At 36.6% G+C, this 20172-nt stretch overlaps 1 protein-coding gene and 1 long non-coding RNA gene across 4 annotated transcripts in view; one reads left to right on the top strand and one right to left on the bottom strand.

Annotated features, from left to right (window-relative positions):
- pard3aa (par-3 family cell polarity regulator alpha, a) overlaps window positions 1-19872 on the bottom strand; it is a 623737-nt gene extending 603865 nt beyond the window's left edge. For all 3 annotated transcript variants that reach the window (XM_067434978.1, XM_067434980.1, XM_067434979.1), the window contains exon 1: window positions 19511-19872. In XM_067434978.1, coding sequence (XP_067291079.1) covers window positions 19511-19630 — 120 coding nt within the window. In that variant the 5' untranslated portion in view covers window positions 19631-19872. The remainder of the gene's footprint in view (window positions 1-19510) is intronic.
- Window positions 2343-7316, top strand: LOC137064116 (uncharacterized). Its single transcript, XR_010901499.1, has 5 exons — window positions 2343-2639; window positions 3427-3483; window positions 3713-3753; window positions 3965-4097; window positions 6631-7316. It is a non-coding gene; the product is annotated as an uncharacterized lncRNA (long non-coding RNA).
- Window positions 19873-20172: the final 300 nt, after the last annotated feature.

Below are 20172 nucleotides of genomic sequence, written 5' to 3'. Positions count from 1 at the left end.
AATCAGATTAATATCAGAGTATTGTCTTAATCAGATTAATATCAGAGTGTTGTCTTAATCAGATTAACATTAGAGTGTTGTCTTAATCAGATTAATATCAGAGTGTTGTCTTAATCAGATTAATATCAGAGTGTTGTCTTAATCAGATTAATATCAGAGTATTGTCTTAATCAGATTAACATCAGAGTATTGTCTTAATCAGATTAATATCAGAGTATTGTCTTAATCAGATTAATATCAGAGTGTTGTCTTAATCAGATTAACATCAGAGTATTGTCTTAATCAGATTAATATCAGAGTGTTGTCTTAATCAGATTAATATCAGAGTGTTGTCTTAATCAGATTAATATCAGAGTATTGACTTAATCAGATTAACATCAGAGTATTGTCTTAATCAGATTAATATCAGAGTATTGTCTTAATCAGATTAATATCAGTGTTGTCTTAATCAGATTAATATCAGAGTATTGTCTTAATCAGATTAATATCAGAGTGTTGTCTTAATCAGATTAATATCAGAGTATTGTCTTAATCAGATTAATATCAGAGTATTGTCTTAATCAGATTAATATCAGAGTATTGACTTAATCAGATTAACATCAGAGTATTGTCTTAATCAGATTAATATCAGAGTATTGTCTTAATCAGATTAATATCAGTGTTGTCTTAATCAGATTAATATCAGAGTGTTGTCTTAATCAGATTAATATCAGAGTGTTGTCTTAATCAGATTAATATCAGAGTATTGTCTTAATCAGATTAATATCAGAGTGTTGTCTTAATCAGATTAATATCAGAGTATTGTCTTAATCAGATTAATATCAGAGTATTGTCTTAATCAGATTAATATCAGAGTATTGTTGTCCATGTAAACGTAGTCATTGACTCATCCCCAAAAAAGTCAGTTTCTGGTAGCTCTGAACTGAGTGAAATAGTACGGGAGTTTAAAAAACACTATATAGAGTCAAATATCACAGAAAAGTGTAAAAATATCACTAAATTGAGTATAATTAACTCTGGAAAAAAAGCTCTATCTATAGAGTCATTTATACTATTTTTAGAGAGGGACCAAATGTTATCTGGCATAGAGTCAAATTTTCTTCAATTTGAGTACATTTTACTGTGTGTATTGTTGTTCATATCCAAAATTGGACAAAACTTCCCTCATACCTTCAACATAATTGTCTTTCGCACTAGGTCAGCAGAAAAAAAATCAACTAAAGGCTATTTTGTGTCAAGAAGGTTGCCAACTTCTCCACTCTCCCCTTCCTTTAACAGGCCCGACTTTTATGTTTGTTCACCCTTAACTGTTCGACTAGCCAGCCACTAACCTCTAACCTCTTTCACACAGGGTTTTCCTTTTTAATTTGGCATGGCGATGCAGCATTTGTATGGTTGTGGTGCAGCGGTTGCTTATACATTTCATTTTGAAACCAATTAATAAAATACAAAAGAATGAAACTGACAAAACAACGCAAGTATAGCCAGAATTATCAATTTTTTCTTTTGAGTCTTTTCAAATTGTGCGAGGATAACCAACTTGTTAGCGTTGACCGGCAGAAGTGCCCTCCTGGTTTTACTGATGATTAATCCATCCTTAGAGAATATCCTTTTTGGTGATATGGACACACTTTAGATTTACTTATCAAAGACATTTGTTAAAGATTTATACCAAAGATGCTCCTCTGTCGGTCACGGATCACCGAAAGTCCAGAATTACAATACAGTTAACTAAATTTAATAATGAGAAAAGATATCAGGTACAAAAATAACACAAATTCAGTGCTGGAGAACTGAGCACCATGACATCCTAAATGGAAAAGTTCACTTTAAAGTGACTTCTAGCCTCAACATGTTTGATTTTACGCAACAATACACATAAAAAAATTATCTTGCATACTCATCTGTCATATGTTTTATATGTAATATGCTCCTTGAAATCAGATCAAAGTTTCTAGTCCCGTTATTAGTCATTCAACATAATAAATGCCACTTTTTATATATTGTGCCTCCTTTCTACACGTTCCTACAGGCAAATGAGCTCCCGTTATTTCCAAACTGTTCTCTTCTGTGGAGGCTCCGAACAAGTGGCCATAAGAAGTATTTGCACACTTAAAAAGGCAACCAAACAGAAAGTATCAACCAAATGTCACCTGCAACTAACTTCACTTTCATCAAGGTAAAACTAGTATGGCAGAAATCAAGGTCCCCACTACAAAGCAGCCTCTAAAAGGAAGGATTTCTGATCTGAAGGTCAAAGCTCGTCTGCAATTACTGCATTTCCCTTTCAGTATCAGACATCCAGATGTAAGCGGGTCTCATAAACACAATGTATGCACTGTTAAAAATTGCTGTAAAAATACGGGCGATTTCCAACAGTAAAATACTGTTATTTTAATAAACAGTTTAATCCTGTAATTTAACAGTCTAGGTTCCATAAATTAATTACTTGCAGTAAATTTACAGCATTTATGTGTAAATCCATTTGTTCCTGGAAAAAACAGTATTGGCCTGTAAAAAATATCACGTGGGGGCGGGGCATCTTCAACGCGGGTTTTTTTTCAAACAGAAAGCAGACGCAGTCAAAGAACAGCAACACTCCTCTGTCTAGGCTATTTTAAAGAAGGACAATGTTCAAGGTGAGTTTATTTCTTTGCAGTTATTCTATTATGTTGCTCCCAACCTGTAAAATCGCCTTTTTCACAAGGTATTTTTGACTGTGCTAAGTTACTGAGCCCTAATCGCATTTTGCAGACAGAGCTCTCAACGGCATGAGGCCTTTCGCCTGCTAATGAATATTCTCTGAGCTCCGATTTAAAGTATTACTGCGAATTTGCTTGGTTGAAGTTAAGTTACCTTTAGAAATTATTTCGGCTTGCTTTTGTAGTAACATTAACCCATATCTCGATTCACATGAATTTCTGGTTTAGTAAGTAAATGTTACATGATGCTAACGTTAATCTAACCAGATGCATTAATGTTATTCGCATAACGTTAATATCATGCACATAAGATGGAGAATAATTACAAAACTACTCGAAATATCCAGAACCATGATAGCAATTAAAATGTTGTGGTCAATTTGTTTAGTTTCCATGCAAATAATGTAAAGCTGTTAAAATTCCCAATGCAAAATAGATATTTAACGTTATATATAATATATATATTATTATTTTTTTTTTTCAATTTAGTGGTCCGAGTACTTGCTTTTTTGTGAGATTCGCATGTAACGTTATATAGTATTAAAAGTCAAAGAGGTTGTTTTTGAAAGAGGAGGCAGATATTCTTGACTGCACTCGTTTTAGCAGACAGTTTTCAACAGCTTAAGTTTCACTATGCAACGTTCTCCATGCTCTGACGTCGAATTTCTTTGCTTGATTAAAGATGAAATATTTATTAAAAAATAATTGTATTATTTTTTTCTAGGAATCAATCACTTGTTTTACTGAGTTTTACTGACATCGTATGCATCCCTAATCATTGGTGAGTTTCACGTCATGTACATTATCAGAAAATGTATATTTTTGTGTAAACTGTTGTTTTAAGTGTTGTTTTAATTCATAATTTGAAGAAAAAAATAATTTCAGGGAGGGCAGATAACTGTACTGAACACTGGATGATTACCCTAGACTAGAGGGTCGTGTTGTTTGTAAGGGCATACAATCACGATTTCTGAATGCAATTGGAACAATGTTCTGTCTTCAATTTTCAGTATCCAGAGGAGGCATGTGGCACATTGGAATTCATTCAAAGGTATTTTGTGACCTTTTATAGTACCCTTTAAATTTGTTTATTTTCTTTTATTGTCCCGTAATTTAGCAAATGTATATTTAATCCAATATTTAAATTGATAAAAGGTAGATTTTTGTAAGTTTTCTATTTTAAAGTGTGTGTGTGTGTGTGTGTGTGTGTGTGTGTGTGTGTGTGTGTGTGTGTGTGTGTGTGTTGGGATAAACCCCGAAAGAGGTTCTAAGACCTGCAGAGGCAAGGTGGTTTCAAAGAAGACTGGAAAACTTGTCAGCAAGAAGTCTGCCACTGTCAATCCCAAAGTTGCTTCTCTATGGAACCTCATCGATTTCGAATGGAATTTCGTCTAGGTAACTAAACGTTATGCCTACTGACACTCCCATTTGTGCAGCTTCCTAAAAGAATCAACACCGCTTAAAGGATAAGTTCATCCCAAAATGAAAATTTCCTGATAATTTACTCACCCCAATGCCATCCAAGTTGTTCATGTCTTTCTTTATTCAGTGGGAAAAAAAATATTTTTTTTGAGGAAAAAATTTCAGAAATTTGCTCCACACAATGGATTTCAATGGCAACCAGAATGTTGGAAGTCCAAATAAATATGTTTCAAAGGACTTTTAAGTGCTTCAAATGACTCCCAGCTAAGGAATCCATCTGTCATTTTCTAAAAAAATAAATAAATAGTATATACTTATTAACCACAATTTTTCATATTGTGCTGGTCTCCGTGCCAGGCATGACGTCCTCACATTGGAAAGGTCTCGCATGACATTATAAGACATCCAGGATATACACACGAAATGACCATTTTTAACAATAAACTGACACAAAACCATAAATATGTAATTCAACATACAATACAATGTGAACGATAATCCTTCTCCATACTAGTAAACAATGGGGTGGTAATTACTTTTGACCTTTCCAATGGGATGACGTAATGCCTGTCACATTGCAGACCAGCACAAGATGAACAATTGTGGTTAAAAAGTATATACATTTAAATTTTCTTAGAAAATGACAGATTGAATCACTAGATAAGACTCTATTCCTCAGCTGGGATTGAGGAGAGCACTTTGAAACAGCATTTATTTGGACTTCAACATTCTGATTGTCATTGAAGTGCATTGTGTGGAGAAAAATCCTGAAATGTGTACCTTAAAACACTTAATTTCTTTTCCACTGAAGAAAGAAAGACATGAACATCTTGGATGGCATTGGGGTGAGTAAATTATCAGGACATTTTCATTTTGGGATGAACTTATCCTTTACCTGCATTCATATTCAGTGGTAAGAAAGTATCTGAACCCTTTGGAATGATTTTCTGCATTAATTGTTCTTAACATTTCATGTGATCTTCATTAGTCACATAGACAAAAAAAAGTGTTTAAGCTAGCTACACAAACAATTATAATCTTTCATGACTTTACTCAACACTTCCCACACTCTCAGGGCTGTGTAATAAAAATGTTAATTTGGTAAGTGACTACCTTGTTGTTATCTCTATGAACCACAAATGTTGTTTTTGTGTTGTGATGGTTGTACATGAGTGCCCTGTTAGAACTGAGCAGTTAACCTGCTCAATGTTCTTCAGAAAAATCTACCATGTCCTGCACAGTTTTGGTTTTCCAGCATATTCTGCACAATTGAACCCTTTACAATAGTGACTGCATGATTTAAAGACCCATTTTTTTCACAATGAGAACTACTGATGGACTCAACTATTACAAAGGGTGCCAGGGGGAGGATTTTATTCTGAAGAACAGTGGACAGTTTAACTGCTCAGAACAAACAAGGGAATCATGAACAATTATTACCAAAACAAAATTAGATTTTTAGGAAACAAATCCATCTCTGAGTCCATATAATGTCATTGATTGGCTGTCGCATGTCTGACACTTAAAAAAGAACAGCGATCGTGATGGTAATTCATATGAACCCAGTGGATAAATCAATGCCTTTTAAAGCCAAATGATAGGTTTGTGCAATAAAATAAAAAAACCTAAAAATGCTAAATTAAATAACTCATTGCTTCCAGTCTACTGTCATATGAGCACTTATCAGAGGGACATTGTGACGTGATGTAAGTGCATTGTGAAAGCTTGTTCGAGAAGTAACACAGAAGCAAAGATGACCGACATTTCGCATGAGCTTCACTTACTTATGACAGTAGATTGGAAGTAATGATTTATAGTTTAGTTAGCATTTCATTTTGTTTTTCTAACACAAAAATAAAGTGAGTTAAATATATTAATATTTTTATTACACACATCTACGGTTTGGTTTCAGAAGACATTGATTCATCCACTTCAAGATTGTTGTGTTTTTTAAGTGTCAAAAGAATGGCAGCCAATCAATGCGATTTTCATGTGTATATATAGCATGGGGGTTAGAAATTTTGGATTTTTGGGGTGAACTATCCCTCTAAGGACATTGTGTTTGTCTATACTTGTGACTGGTAAAAATCAGATGAAATTTTATGATCAACTAATGCAGAGAACCAACCAATTCCAAAGGTTGAGGGTTTACAGCTTTTTTTCCCACTGTACTCTCAAATGTACTTCTTCTGCTGTAAAAAAAAAAAGTACTCCTATCCGGCTAACTGGAAAAAACACAATCACTTTCTTTTACAGACAGCTAAACTTTCTGGTCTTGTCTTGACCCCATAATCTTTCTGTTAAGATTGTTTTTTATGTTTTTCCTCTATGCTGTAACAAACATTCAAAACAAACTGCACACTCAATTGCTGTTTAAGATTAGTTTAGTTTATTAACATGATCATTTTATGTCTCTTTTGAAAGTTTTCACAGAGTATGTGATCACTAGTTTTTGCCATGTGCTTTATTTTACCACTAAGATTTTCTTGATTTTCTTTCCTTTCAGACCTGGATTTCCTCTAAGACCAGATCTGTCAAAAGCTGATGTGGCACGTGTTGGCTGTTTTTTTGCCTCTTCCTACGCTTTTTTCACCCATTGGTTCTCTTGATTATGTCCTCTCAGATCTGGACTTCCTCTCAGGCCAGCTCTTTTAAAAGCAGGTTTGGGATGTTTTGACAGTATTTTTTGCCCTATCAAGGATTTTTGATCCATTGGTTATCAATGATTTCTAAAACAGTATTTAAGGAAAGAAAGTCAGAGAAAATACATTTTAAAATGCATTGAATGTATTGTTAAAACCTGTTTTAAATAAATGGCAAACAATGTACACCATAATCTATTTCTTTATTTTTTCCATTGAGTAAAAAGTCTGTTTGGAATGTCTGTAAACATTATGGTACATAGGGATGTTAATAGATATCAGACAATAGAGTAAATAGAAAACAGTATTTATATTAACTTTTTTGATACTGTAGAATTGTAGTTGGAACCATTGCTGCCAGTACTTTGTGAAATTACAGAACAGCCATACAAATTAAAAACTGTAAAATTACGGTAAAGGGCTGGAACCACAGCTGCCAGTACTTTGCTGTGAAATTACAGCATTATTGAAACCGTAAAATTACGGTAAAGGGCTGGAACCACAGCTGCCAGTACTTTACTGTGAAATTACAGCATTATGGAAACCGTAAAATTACAGTAAATGACTGGAACTAGCTTGCCAGTACTTTACTGTAAAATTACAGCATTGTTGAAACCGTAAAATTGCGGTAATGGGCTGGAACCACAGCTGCCAGTACTTTACCGTAAAAATACGGGTGAATTTTTTACAGTGTGGTTTTGTGTGGACCTGTGCTTAATTACAGCCGTATGATGAGACAGCAGGGGTGAGGTCTGATCCATCGCATGTGCTTCCGTTATTTGAGAGCAGGAGTTCAAAGAAACACAAAGAATTCAACCTTGAGGGAAAAGTCCCAATAAGTCACTATTTTGCTGTGGTGCTACAGGCCCTTTGCTTCACAGGCAATACGGTAAGTTTTATACCTATATTTTTCATCTCAGCCTTTTCTTTTTAAAGCTACACTGTGTAACTTTTTTAGTTTATTCTTAGCTAAAAACACTTCAAAAATATATGTGCTCAATAATGTATATTTACTTCTTTCAAGTAATAAAGTAAAGTATTCTTGTAAGTTTATAATATGCCATTGAAAACACATACGGGTGAGGGGTTCGAATGCCGGTCGCCATGTTGCTCCTCCATCTTGAAAGTACATTAGCCAAAGAGGGACATACCCGTAAATTCAAGCTTCGCCTTTCGCATTTTAACACTCGATGGCACCGTGTCGAATGTGAAGAGGGGGGTTGCCATGTTAATCTTGGACTAAATTGACCACCGTAGGATTTAAAACAAAAAAACAAACAGTCGCAAACACAAAATGAGAGAATGAGTGAATCCCAGCAAACTGGTCAAGAATGTACCCGGGTCGAAAAATATACAGTTTACACGAAGAAAGCAAAGCCCATTTTTAGCACCTTCGAGACATTATTGTTATTTTTTTTCTTCTTTTACTTCCACCATCAACATATATATATAAAATATATTGCATATATTTTGTGTGTGTGTGTTGAGAATGAGACATATATATATATATTATATATATATATATATATATATATATATATTATATATATATATATATATATATATATTATATATATATATATATATTAGGCTTGGGCAGTAATACGGTAAAATGGTATACCGCGGGATCTAAAAATAGCAACGGTATCAGTTTTAATACCGTCAAACCGTCAAAAAAAAACAGATCAACTTACATATTGCTGATCAACGTATTAATTATTAAATATTTAATAAGTTGAACTAATTAAACTATTTACATATTAAATACTATTTATTTATTAATTAATTAAATGCCTAAATATGTGTAAGAACACAACTTCTGCAGTTTGGAAGTATTTTGGGTTTTGACCGAACGAGAAGGGAGAGGCGGTAAATACAGACGAGGCAATTTGCAAATTGTGCAACAAAAAGATGACCGCGAGAGATGGAAATACCTTGAACCTAAGGGCGCATATCCGAAACCACCATCCACTCACTGCTGCGTGGATAAACAACCGAGCGCACCCTTGGACTATGCTGTAATATTGCCGAAGCCTTTTGTCACACAGCTGGCAATGTAAGCAATAAGCATGAACTCCACAAAAATCAAGTGGACATGGGACTCACAAAAAAATGTCAATTGTCTCATAACGGTAAGCATAAAACGTGCAGAGAGTTCCTCAGGGCCAGGGGCTCAAATGTAAAAAATAAAATAAAAATATAGGCCTATATATATATACACACACACACACACACACACACACACACACACATACACATATACTTTGCATCACATAAATAAATTATATTTAAAAGTAGGCTATGTTAAAATAGAAAACCTTTTTTTCTGGATTTTTTTATGAAATAAATGCAGACTTGACTCGCATAAGGAACTTACTTAAAAATGTGAATGCAAATTTGAACAAATGGAATAACATTAATGGGCTTATTTTTTTATGCATTCATTTGTTTATTTAGGCCTATTTATTTATTCATTCGTTCAGGCCTATTCATTCATCCATTTATTTGTTTAGGCCTATTCATTTATTGTTTCGTTTATTTAGGCCAGTTAATTCATTAATTCGTTAAAAGAACGAATGAATAAGCCTAAATAAACATTGTTTGTTTTTTTGGCTGCAAAAAACAAAAACAAAACAAAAAACAAGCCGATGCAATGGCAGGTCCCGCGGCATCGGCACCGTAGAGGACCGAGTCGGAGCTCAAATGACAACCCACTGTTTGGAGCCATTTACTCGAGGACCCACTTCTCTGGTGGAAAAATGCTGCCGGGCGTTTTCCCCAGGTGGCACGAAAGCCAACTGTGCGTCTGTGCCACAAGCACAACGGTTTTCAGCCCCGCAGGTAAAGTTGTCGGTCCACAACGTGCCCTGTTAAAGCCGGACAAAGTAAACATTGGTTTTTCTTGCGAAAAATCTTGACTAGAATTTGATGCCACTTGCCATTCGTTTCTTTTTTCTTTTCTTTTTCTCTTTTTCATTTATTGTTATTTATTTAATTAATTAGTTAATCAATTGATTCAGGTCAATTTTATTTTATTTGGTTTTCGTTAAAAACAATATTGTTAAGAAGACTGGAAAGAAGTTATTTTTATTTAGGCCCATTGCTTTGCAATCATTTTTATAATATGGATGTTTATGTTAATTCAACTCTGGTTGACTGTTGTGGGTCTATTTACACTTCTTTTTTATAAGCTGCTCTTTAAAGTTGTTCCAGGCAGTGTGATTTGATTTAATTCATTTGTGTGCGCTAAACCTGTTCTGGATGTTTATGTTAATTTAATTATGTTTGACTGTTGTATTGCACTTTTTTTAAAACTGTTATTTGTTGCTAATAACAGTTGTTAATATTGTTGTGCATGTTATTTTGTTATTGTTTCAGTATTAGTGTTTGGTATTCAGTTTCTGAACGGTTTAGGCACAAGCCAACAGTTTGTTGACGCTGTCTGAGCCTTAAATCATAATGTTTTAATTATTCACGGTAATACTGTATACCGAGGTAAAATAGGGAGGAGGTTTGACGGTATCAAAATTTGGATACCGCCCAAGCCTAATATATATATAGTTTTACCATATCCAAACAATTTCCTATTCTAAATGCAATGCAAAAAAAAGATACTTTTTTTTTTTAAAAACAAAAAATTCATTGTTCGTATTTTCACAACAGGCATTAAAGGTGGGGTAAGTCTTATTTCAAAACTGTTTTAGAAAAATGACACGGGCTGAGTGGAATAACAAACTTGTAGCCAATCAGCAGGTAAGGGGCGTGTCTACTATTGATGGTGAGATGAGCTCTAAAGCCGGGTGCACACTGTGCGATTTTGGCCACGATTTGGCCGTCTGGGACAAATTTAGCAAATCCTAAAAGATTCCTCTGATCCTAGGCTAAAATCTGACGTCTTTGGTCGTTAGTTTGACATGTTCACCGGCAGCCAATTAATGAGCGCTGCGAGTTTCTGGCAGTGTCAGAAGATTTGGCACACAATCCTGCAGTGTGACTTCTCCTACGACGACAGTCAAATATCTCCGTTTTTCAAGACAAACTATGACCAAAACGAGAGCTAGAGATTTCTTTGTAGCCAGCATTTCAGTCCCGCGTGTAATGCAGCTCACTGTCACTGAACGCGTCACTCACTGATGATATAAAGCTCCGGGTGAGTTTTCTTGCGCGCTTCCGTTTTTAGCGCGCCTTCACTATCGTGCAGTCTGACATTAATGTCAACTGAGATCTTACAGTGTGACATGGCGATCATGTTCGTACAGTCTGACAAGGGACATTCGCAAAGGATTTTGAAAATCGCACAGTGTGCAGGACCCATTACTCTGTGCACGTCATTATTCAAAACACACAAGTCACACATGACGGACATTAGCCGAGAACTAGCCTAATATATGCTGCTTTTGTTCGCATGTTCGCTTGTTAGTCCATTCGTGATCGTATTGTGTCTCACTTCAGCGATGATATAGACCCGTTCATTTCCACACCGTATGGAGCATCTAAATCTCCTCACTGTCTGTTTCAAGATCAGCTCACAAAATGTATCCGACAAGTAAGATATTATACTCCTAATATATGTTTCCTCTTTTCATGATCTATATAACCCTTATCTGGTCATAATTGTAATATGTCGTTAGCTGGACTATCGTGCTCGTGTACTATAGAGTTGTTCATGAGAACGGTTTGTGTTTTTGGGATGGATATTCACTTTTTCATTGAATATTCGACCTGAATTAGTAACAGATTCTGCCGTAGCCGTTGATGCCTCTGGGTTACGTATGTGTGGGGCGGAGCTATCAAAATAGGGGCGTGACCCTTTTGGGGTAGGGGCGTGTTTGTTTTGGTGATTTGAAATATCAACAACGGTTACCAGATAGCACTTACCCCACCTTTAAAGTTAACGTGTCAATACACGCAATTCATTAAATATATTTAAATTTAGTAGATGCTTTAATCCAAAGCATCTAATAAATGAGTAACATCACAAGAAATCTGTCATAAAATCTTTGCACCTAATAATTACACAAAAGCCTAATTATGTACTTTTCCTTTCTTAACAAGGAACTAAAAATGTGATTAATTTTCCAATTAAATATTTTAATTAATGACAGTTCTAATTAAAATAACTTGTGTACCATCTATCATTTATTCTGTCAACAAAATAAAAAATAAATTGTTTAGGAAAAGATTATAGCTCATTACTTTAGGAGTTCCCTAGAAGGAGTGAGTGAAAACGAATTCAGACAGCTGAGCCGAGCCTTTGTCCTCTTAAATAATTTGTCCTATAAACATTTCGCTGACGGAATAGTAACATATTCAAGGGTTGCGAGAAGAAAACGTGTTTCCTGCAACAGCAAAAAAAGACAAAAGTCAATAAATCAAACCAATAAATAGGCTCATCTCCAATCAGACTCATGTCTGCAACCACCTCCATTACACCTCCGTTACATCGACTCAAAGGAAAGTCAATGGGAAAAGGCTGCAGACAGCAATCTTGCTATGGAGGAGGAAAAGTTTGGAAGAAGAAGGAAGCCTATTTATTAGGGTTATTGATGAAGAGCTTGACTTCTCTCAGCAGAGTCACATCTCCCTATAGATCACAGGCTAATTCATCCCTCTCGAACTCCCGCTTACGCAGCGAATCGCTGATCCTCAGAATGAAGTGAGCTCTGGAGTGAGCATGCAGCGCTCCGCTGGGAAAACCTCCACCAGATCGGATCAATAGCCCGCCGCCGTTATTCTGCTGAGGCAGAGGTACAGGGCGTGCCTGCTAAGCCATACAAGCATGGGTGTGTGCATGTGTGTACTGTAGTCTCCAAATCTTTGCCATCTGCAAGGACACCCTGTTTCTGAAAAGAATGAGAATGCGAAGGGAACGACTGAGGAAGCACGCTCCCCATTGAGTGTTGTGTTTCAATGTGAGGTCTCTTCAAGGTCACTCATACTTTGCTGTAATTTCTCTAGACTTACCTGCCTGCAAAATATAGTCCCCGTTTACACCTGGTTTTAAAGGGCTGGTTCTGTGTTTTTTTTTTCTAGGCTTGGTTGTGTTTATGGGGCGCAGTATAACATAAGTAATACTTTCATATATACTTAATACTTAATAAGTCTTAATACTTTCTTTTTTTTTAAATGGCATATTTTTCTTCTATTCTCCCTTTCTTCCACACCGCTGTCTCCACTGTCCTTTGAACGGCTCGTTTGCTTCCTGCTTCTATGAAGCCCATCCCTCCAAAAACGCGATGGTCTTCGATTGGTTAGATGGCCAAATGTAGTTTCCTGTGTTTTTATTGGCTGAAGTGCCAAGCACAGGTTGTCCAGAAACGCCACGCCCCTTCCCATTACGGGCTGAAGTCACATCTGCGGAGACTAGCGAGGGTTTATGATGTCACCAAACCAGGAAGAAGCTCGTTGTAGTCCAAACCGGCCGTTTTTGTAGGCAATAAACTGCCGTAACTTTAAAAGACAATTTCTCTGTTTGCATTGAACTTTCAGCGCTGTAACTTTGCAAATACTGTTTATGCTCAAGCAGCAACATTACACACTAACTAAAGTTAAAAAAAAGGAAATCGCATGCAACCACCCCTTTAAGATGCATTTTGGTCGATCACACGTGGACGACACTAAATACAGATGTAAAAAGGGTCTAAAAAGTTGAGCTTGCCCACTTTCAGCCACTTCCAGAGTTTGTCAAACACATTCGACCGGATTGCTTTCGTAGTGTAGATGCTCATGTGGTCAAATGCACACGAACAGCCTCTAAAAGACCCTCTACTCTCCGCCTACTGACCTAATGCGTAACCATTATGGGAAGAGCGCACTAGCCAGACAGGATTTAAACTTTATCACCTAGAGAGTCAATCACAATGTTCTCTCCCCATTCCTGATTTCTAATAGCCTGACAAGCCAGACCCACATCAAGATGTTTGGTCTGGAAACTCACCATTGACGGCTCAATCCGAGGGGCGGGATATACGGTTGTCTTTCAAACTCCCTCTGCACGCGATAGGATAGCGCTACAACCAACCAGAGCAGCATGAAGGTGAAGCAGAGCTCGCTGACTGATTAAACATTCGCCGTATCCGGTCGGCTAAACTCCGAACACATCTTCCCTTTTTAAGAATGACTTCAGTGCCGTTCTTTGTTCTTTTCTCAGAGAAAAGCTTAACTCCAAGTCTTCCAGAGTCGCGGTCAAAGCTGATTCGAAAGACCGCCGCTGTTCGCCAGTTTCTGTGTTTACTAGAAGCACGCAAACGCATCTCGGCCGTCGTCATTATGGCCCCGCCCGCCGACTCTATACACGATGTGATTGGGCCGTCCAGATTCTGAGGAATACAGCTCAGATGGGTATTGAGAGTGCCTAGACGACACTTGCGGGCAAATTAAATTTGCTGCCGCTAGGGTGCGTCTATATTACTAGGCTAGATTTCTAACACACACTCACAGCGTTCGGCTTGGTGTAGCGGCTGTCAGAGCAGAAGCAAAAGCTGATTTTGTATGTTTTTCCGTCAGCTATGGTTGCGATCGTATGTAAATTGCATGAGCTTTTTTCATCCATTAGATCTGAAAAAGCCCAAATTTACCCACCATAGACCTCCCCCTTCACTGTAAAAAAATATTGTTGGTTTAACTTAAAAAGTAACTTACCTGGTTGCCTTAAGATTTTGAGTTTGAGATATTTACTAAATAGAAACTCAAAATATTATTTATCTGAACCACATAAGAAATGTGATAAATCAATTTGCCATGTTTCACTGCATCATCACAAATAAAACACACACAATTACCCAATATGCTTAAAAAAATTATAATAATAATAATAAAAATAATAATAATATTTAAATAAAAAAAGTTTGTCAGTTCTCAAAAATGTTCATTGTATTAACTCAAAATTTTAATTTCAATGAACTCAAAATTAAGGCAACCAGGTAACTTATTTTTTAAATAATTTTGTACAGCGTTGAAGAAATCAGGACTAAAGTGGTTGAAAGTGGACAAAAGAGATGGATTAAAACACCATGGGTGCTTCCCAATCCTTATTTGTGCATCCTCGTTTCCTTTCCTAGCTTCCTCGCTCCTTAGCTCCACCCCTTCAGGACGTGAGGGAAAGGCACGAGGAAAACACACGAGGACAGAGGAATTGAATCAAGTGAATTGATAGATCCTCGCTCCCTTTTACGTCACTTCAAAGCAGCGTCAATTAATGATGACACCGCTGGATTTAGTCGGGATTCTTGAACATTAGAGATAACTATTTATATTGTGAGCTTCAGGCTCCATAAAATACCACATTTGTCCATATTTTAATTAATATTACCAGTTATTATTAACCATGAATTATTCATTGTATAGTATTAGTTTCTATTTGTTTCGTTCATTTTCTTGTGCTTTGATATAATTCTGCAACTGTCAGGTGTTATTTGACAAACAGTGGTCTTGTACATGTAAACATAATAATGAATAAACTGTGGCACGATGTGAAGGGGGAGGAGAATTAATGCTTGCGTCACGTTTAGTCGATAAAACACTTCCGCAAAGGATACTCCAGTGTCCTCGCTCATGACTCTTCAGGAAGCCTCCTCACTCCTCACTCCTCCATCCTCGCCACCTCGCGGTGCAATTAGAGAATTGAGATCTTCTACAAGATGGCTGAGCTCCATCGGTTTCCGGGTCATAGGACGGAGGAGCGAGGAAACGAGGAGGGATATTGAGAAGCACCCCAGGTGTAAACGGAAATGTGTCTTCCTCATCCACTTGTGATCCGATCGACCAAAACGCATCTTAATACCAGGTGTAAACAGAGCCTTAGTTTTAACTCACATTTTTGTGGAGTTGAAAGTGTAAATCGAAAGTGAAAGTGTACCACCAGCTAGGGATGCAATGAAATGAAAATGTGTTCCGATACCCAAAAATCACTTTTTGAAGGGATAATCATATTTCAATCATTCCAAAACCATCATGGTGAACAGTCCTGAAGAGTCTCAGTCAAAGGAAATAATCCATTATTTATTGGCTTAAATATATCAGGACAAATTTTCTTATCAGGCTGATAACATTAAAAATGAACATATGTCGGCTGTTGTTATATCGGCAAAAGTAAAAAACAAAATGCACCCAGCATGACACAAAATGCATTTTATATAATAATTGAAAGGACAAAACATTCAGGAAAGGAGTTGTCTGCAAAGTTTTGCGTGATTCAGCACGTCATTAATGCATTTCATTCACAATCTGTGAAAAACATAAGCATTTGCTAAATATCATATCATGCAATTCATCCAGTCCACAAAATTAGTCTTGTTGCACTCGGCTCGAAAACCCCATAAATCTGAGCCTCAAAAATAGTGCTCTCTTTTAAACAGGTTTCCCAAAACTCTTCATTGGTCAGCCAAACATTTAGCCCCGTCCCCAAACTCAGACAATTGGTTAAGCGGTTGCTATATCAGACTGGGGATGCTTAAACGAACAGAAAATGTTATGAAAGCTCCAGTGTTTACACTTCTCAGAGAAATCAACCTACAGATGACTTGCATGTAATAGTCTCTTGTTAAGACTGGATATCACCCACTGACTTCCATAGTCACTCATATGAGAACAACTTGAGGGTGAGTAAATAATAAAACTTTCATTTTGTGGTGAACTGTCCCTTTAAGATGCTTTAAGCATCTTAAACTTTTGTCACGCAAAAAAAAAAAAAAAACAGTCCAGCCAATCGAATGGCAAGAATGCAAACTCTAATAATTTTCCATATGAAAGAGTTGCTCTGTAAAAGAGAAAACCTGGCAACATCAGCGTTGGTTCACCAAACTATTCAAGGCCTGCAGAACAGAAGAGATGGACGTGAAGCCAAAGTTAACAGCAGATTGTTGAGATCTGGGCAGAAATAATAGCACGGATGCCAACTCAAGACACACAGGAACCGAATGCCCCTTTACAACACCAATACAGCCTTTAACTCTGCAGTCTCTACACAACTAATGACAAAAAACAACGTATATTAATAATTAAACAGCTAGACCTCTTGACACTCAGCTGGAACACACACAAGAGACTTTCTTGCACTCACATGTTCAGCTTAGTCCACTCACACAAATTGTGTGTTAGTTCTGCAACTTCTCGATAACTTCACAATGAGGAGGATAAACCTGTAGTTTCTGCTCACAAGCATGAACATGACGCTTGAGCCAAAGTCAACAATGCATTTAAGTTCTTACTCCAAATCATGAATCATGGAGAACCGAAATCAGATCGGGAAGTTAATTTGTGCAGTTTAGGAAATTTAAAATCAACACATGACTACATATTAATACCACAACCAGTGCACAGCTGCCGGCGCTCTGGGTTTGCCTTCAGATTTATGATCACCAATAAAAAAACATAAGATGATGATAAGAATTATTTTTTTTAAATCACAAACTTGTGCTGTCAAACGATTAATCGCATCCATAACAAATATATATAATATATAATTATGTATATTTGAATGCACACAAGAAATATTTGCATGTATATACTGTGTATTTTATATAAATATAACAAAATTTAATATAAATGCATGTGGGCATATTTATATATGCACATACTAACACACAGTACACACACATACAGTATATTAGGTAAACAAACTTTTATTCTGGATGCAATTAATCATTTGACAGGACTATCTATCGCAAACAAACTCAAAGTTTCGTAAAACTGAGCGCTTCATTGAGGGGGAAAAAAACAACAAGATTTTACTCATAAGTTGCCATTTTAACCATTAGGTCATACATTGAACGTCACTGCAGTGTATAGTCTCACTGCACTCTTAGAAGAAAAGGTTCTATTGGCGCTACGTATTTGGAACCCCTAAAAGGTTCTATATAGAAGTATAGTTGAGTATACACCAAAGAATCTTTTATGCTAAAAGTGTTCTATAATGACAAGAAAGAACCCGTTTGGCACTTAAAATGGGGTCTATATAGAACATTGCAAAAAAATGAATTTCTTATGTATTTTTGACTTGTTTCTAGTCTAAATATCTAAACATTCTTACATTGAGAAACAATTACTAGACAAGTAAAAATTATTGTCTAACTCAAAATTAAGAGAGTTTTTGCTTAAAATAAGCAAAGTAATCTGCCAATGGGGTGATTAAAATAATGCTGTTTTAAGATTATTTTGAGCAAAAACTCTTAATTTTGAGTTATTTTTTCCCCAAAAAGACAATTTTTACTTGTCTAGTAATTGTTTCTTAATGTAAGAATGTTTAGATATTTAGACTAGAAACAAGTCAAAAATACTAAATAAGAAATGCATTTTTTGCAGGGAAATTTTAAGGGATCCAAACACGTAGCGCCGATGGAACCTTTTTCTTCTAAGAGTGTGTATTGTTTGCAGGCTATTTTTACTCTACACAAGCTCTCCCTTGCCGAATGTTCCGAAACACGTTCCCACTTAGAATTTTGACTAACTTTCTGTCAAAGTTCTCTCAAACAAACATTTGTCCATTAAAAGAATGTTTGGAACATTTGCAAAGATTTGTTTTCATAACTTATTAAAGGGATAGTTCACCCAAAAAATCATTATCCCATGATTTACTCATGCTCAAGCCATCCCAGGTGTACATGACTCTCTTCTTTCAGCCAAACACAATCAGAGTTATATTCAAAAATACCCTGGCTCTTTCCGAGCTTTATAATGGGAGTGAATGGAGGATGAGATTTTGAAGCCCCAAAAAGTGCATCCCTCCATCATAACAGTATTTCATATGACTTAATAAAGGCCTTCTGAAGCAAAGTAAACCGAATGGATTACTTCTACTATGGATGCATCACTCCCATTATAAAGTTCAGAAGATACATGGTATATATTTTTAAATAACTCTGATTGTATCTGGATGAAAGATGTCAGTCATATACTCCTAGGATGGCTTGAGGGAAATGTGAGTACATTTTTGGGTGAACTATCGCTTTAAGGAACATTAGCAAATGTTCTTAGAACAGGTTTTTGTTAGCTGGTGAAACCCTCTCAGATCTCCAACAAACCAGTTAAAGCACTGTTTTTACCAGCTTAAGGTGGTCAGGATGGGGTTTTAACGAACACCATGCAGGTACAGAGTTGGACAAGAGTCTGTAAGATTATAATCACTATAGAAATTCAATTCCACTAAAAACGTCATGACCATCGGATCCCTGTCAATCAACTCTTTGAAAGGCTCAACCTACAGTCTACCCATAACCATTAACCACACAACCCATTATCATTTTAACCGGTAGAACTAATAAAGGTACAGAAAGAACCATTCATCATGGATGTTTAAGAGTGAATAGTCAAATGATGTGTGAGATTAAAGGCTACACGTGTCCAGTCTTCAACTTGAGCTGATTTCCAAGGAAGTTTTCCTGTCCTTGCCCTCCATCCGAGCCTCTACAGTTCTCCCTTCACACTCCCTGTTTACTTGCAAACCCTTGTAATGCATCTCACAGTCACAAACGAGCGTTATAACAGCCGACATGTCCTGCTGGAAGGAGAGTTTTCATCGCGGACGCACAAGCGCGCCAAAGTTGCAACAATTGTAACAAACAACCCATTATGACGTAACAATCACGAATGCAAAATTCTATAAATGAACAGATCAATCGAAATGTTCGGAAATACCGACGACATAGTAGCTACTCTTCTTTATTCTCCGTTCTTTCCTTCCTTCTCCAGAAAAAGCGCCATGTTGAGAGCAGACCAGGTATTTTCACTCAAAAACACTCGACTTACCTTGGCTATGGCTTTTTTATATCTCATTGTCGCTTGCTGAATAAGACTGTGTATTTTGATATTTCCATCTCCGCAGGGAACGACCACTCGGGTCCTTCCAAAACATACTGTCACTTTCATATTCGCTCGATATTCCCAGAGACTCCGCAGGGAAGCGCGTGAAGTGTTGAACTCTTCAGGAAAAATCAGTAAGCGACGGCAACATTATATCCATACAGGTAAAAAGCAGGATAAATCCTCATGTTGTGCTCCTCAGGTGGGATTGGACCACCTGTTCGGCGTCTGAGCTCGTCTCGGCGGGTGTCGCGAGTGAAGTGGCCGTGGGTTGGGCTTTCCACACACATACACACACACACACGCACGCACACACACACACACACACTGACTCACAGCTTTTTGCAATGTGTAGCTACACGAGTAGTCTATCTGTGTCAGGTTAATGATACGCCTGCTCGTTAAATGCTAGTAGCTACTAGCATTCATTACATTCTTATGCTAACTAGTTTGGACTGAATTCAATTATTTAGGCCCACCACTATATTCAAGAGATTGGCTAAACTCTTTAAAAATATATATAAAAGGTTCCAAAGGTGTTTTTTTTTTCTTTTCTCCACGTGATCCCATTAAATAAACGACACGGAATTAAACAGTTGAAAAGATAA

This window comes from Pseudorasbora parva, chromosome 24 (assembly GCF_024679245.1).
Source record: "Pseudorasbora parva isolate DD20220531a chromosome 24, ASM2467924v1, whole genome shotgun sequence".
In the NCBI taxonomy this organism is placed as follows: domain Eukaryota; kingdom Metazoa; phylum Chordata; class Actinopteri; order Cypriniformes; family Gobionidae; genus Pseudorasbora; species Pseudorasbora parva.
Note: the sequence above shows the minus strand (reverse complement) of the source record. Positions and strands in the feature narration are given on the sequence as shown.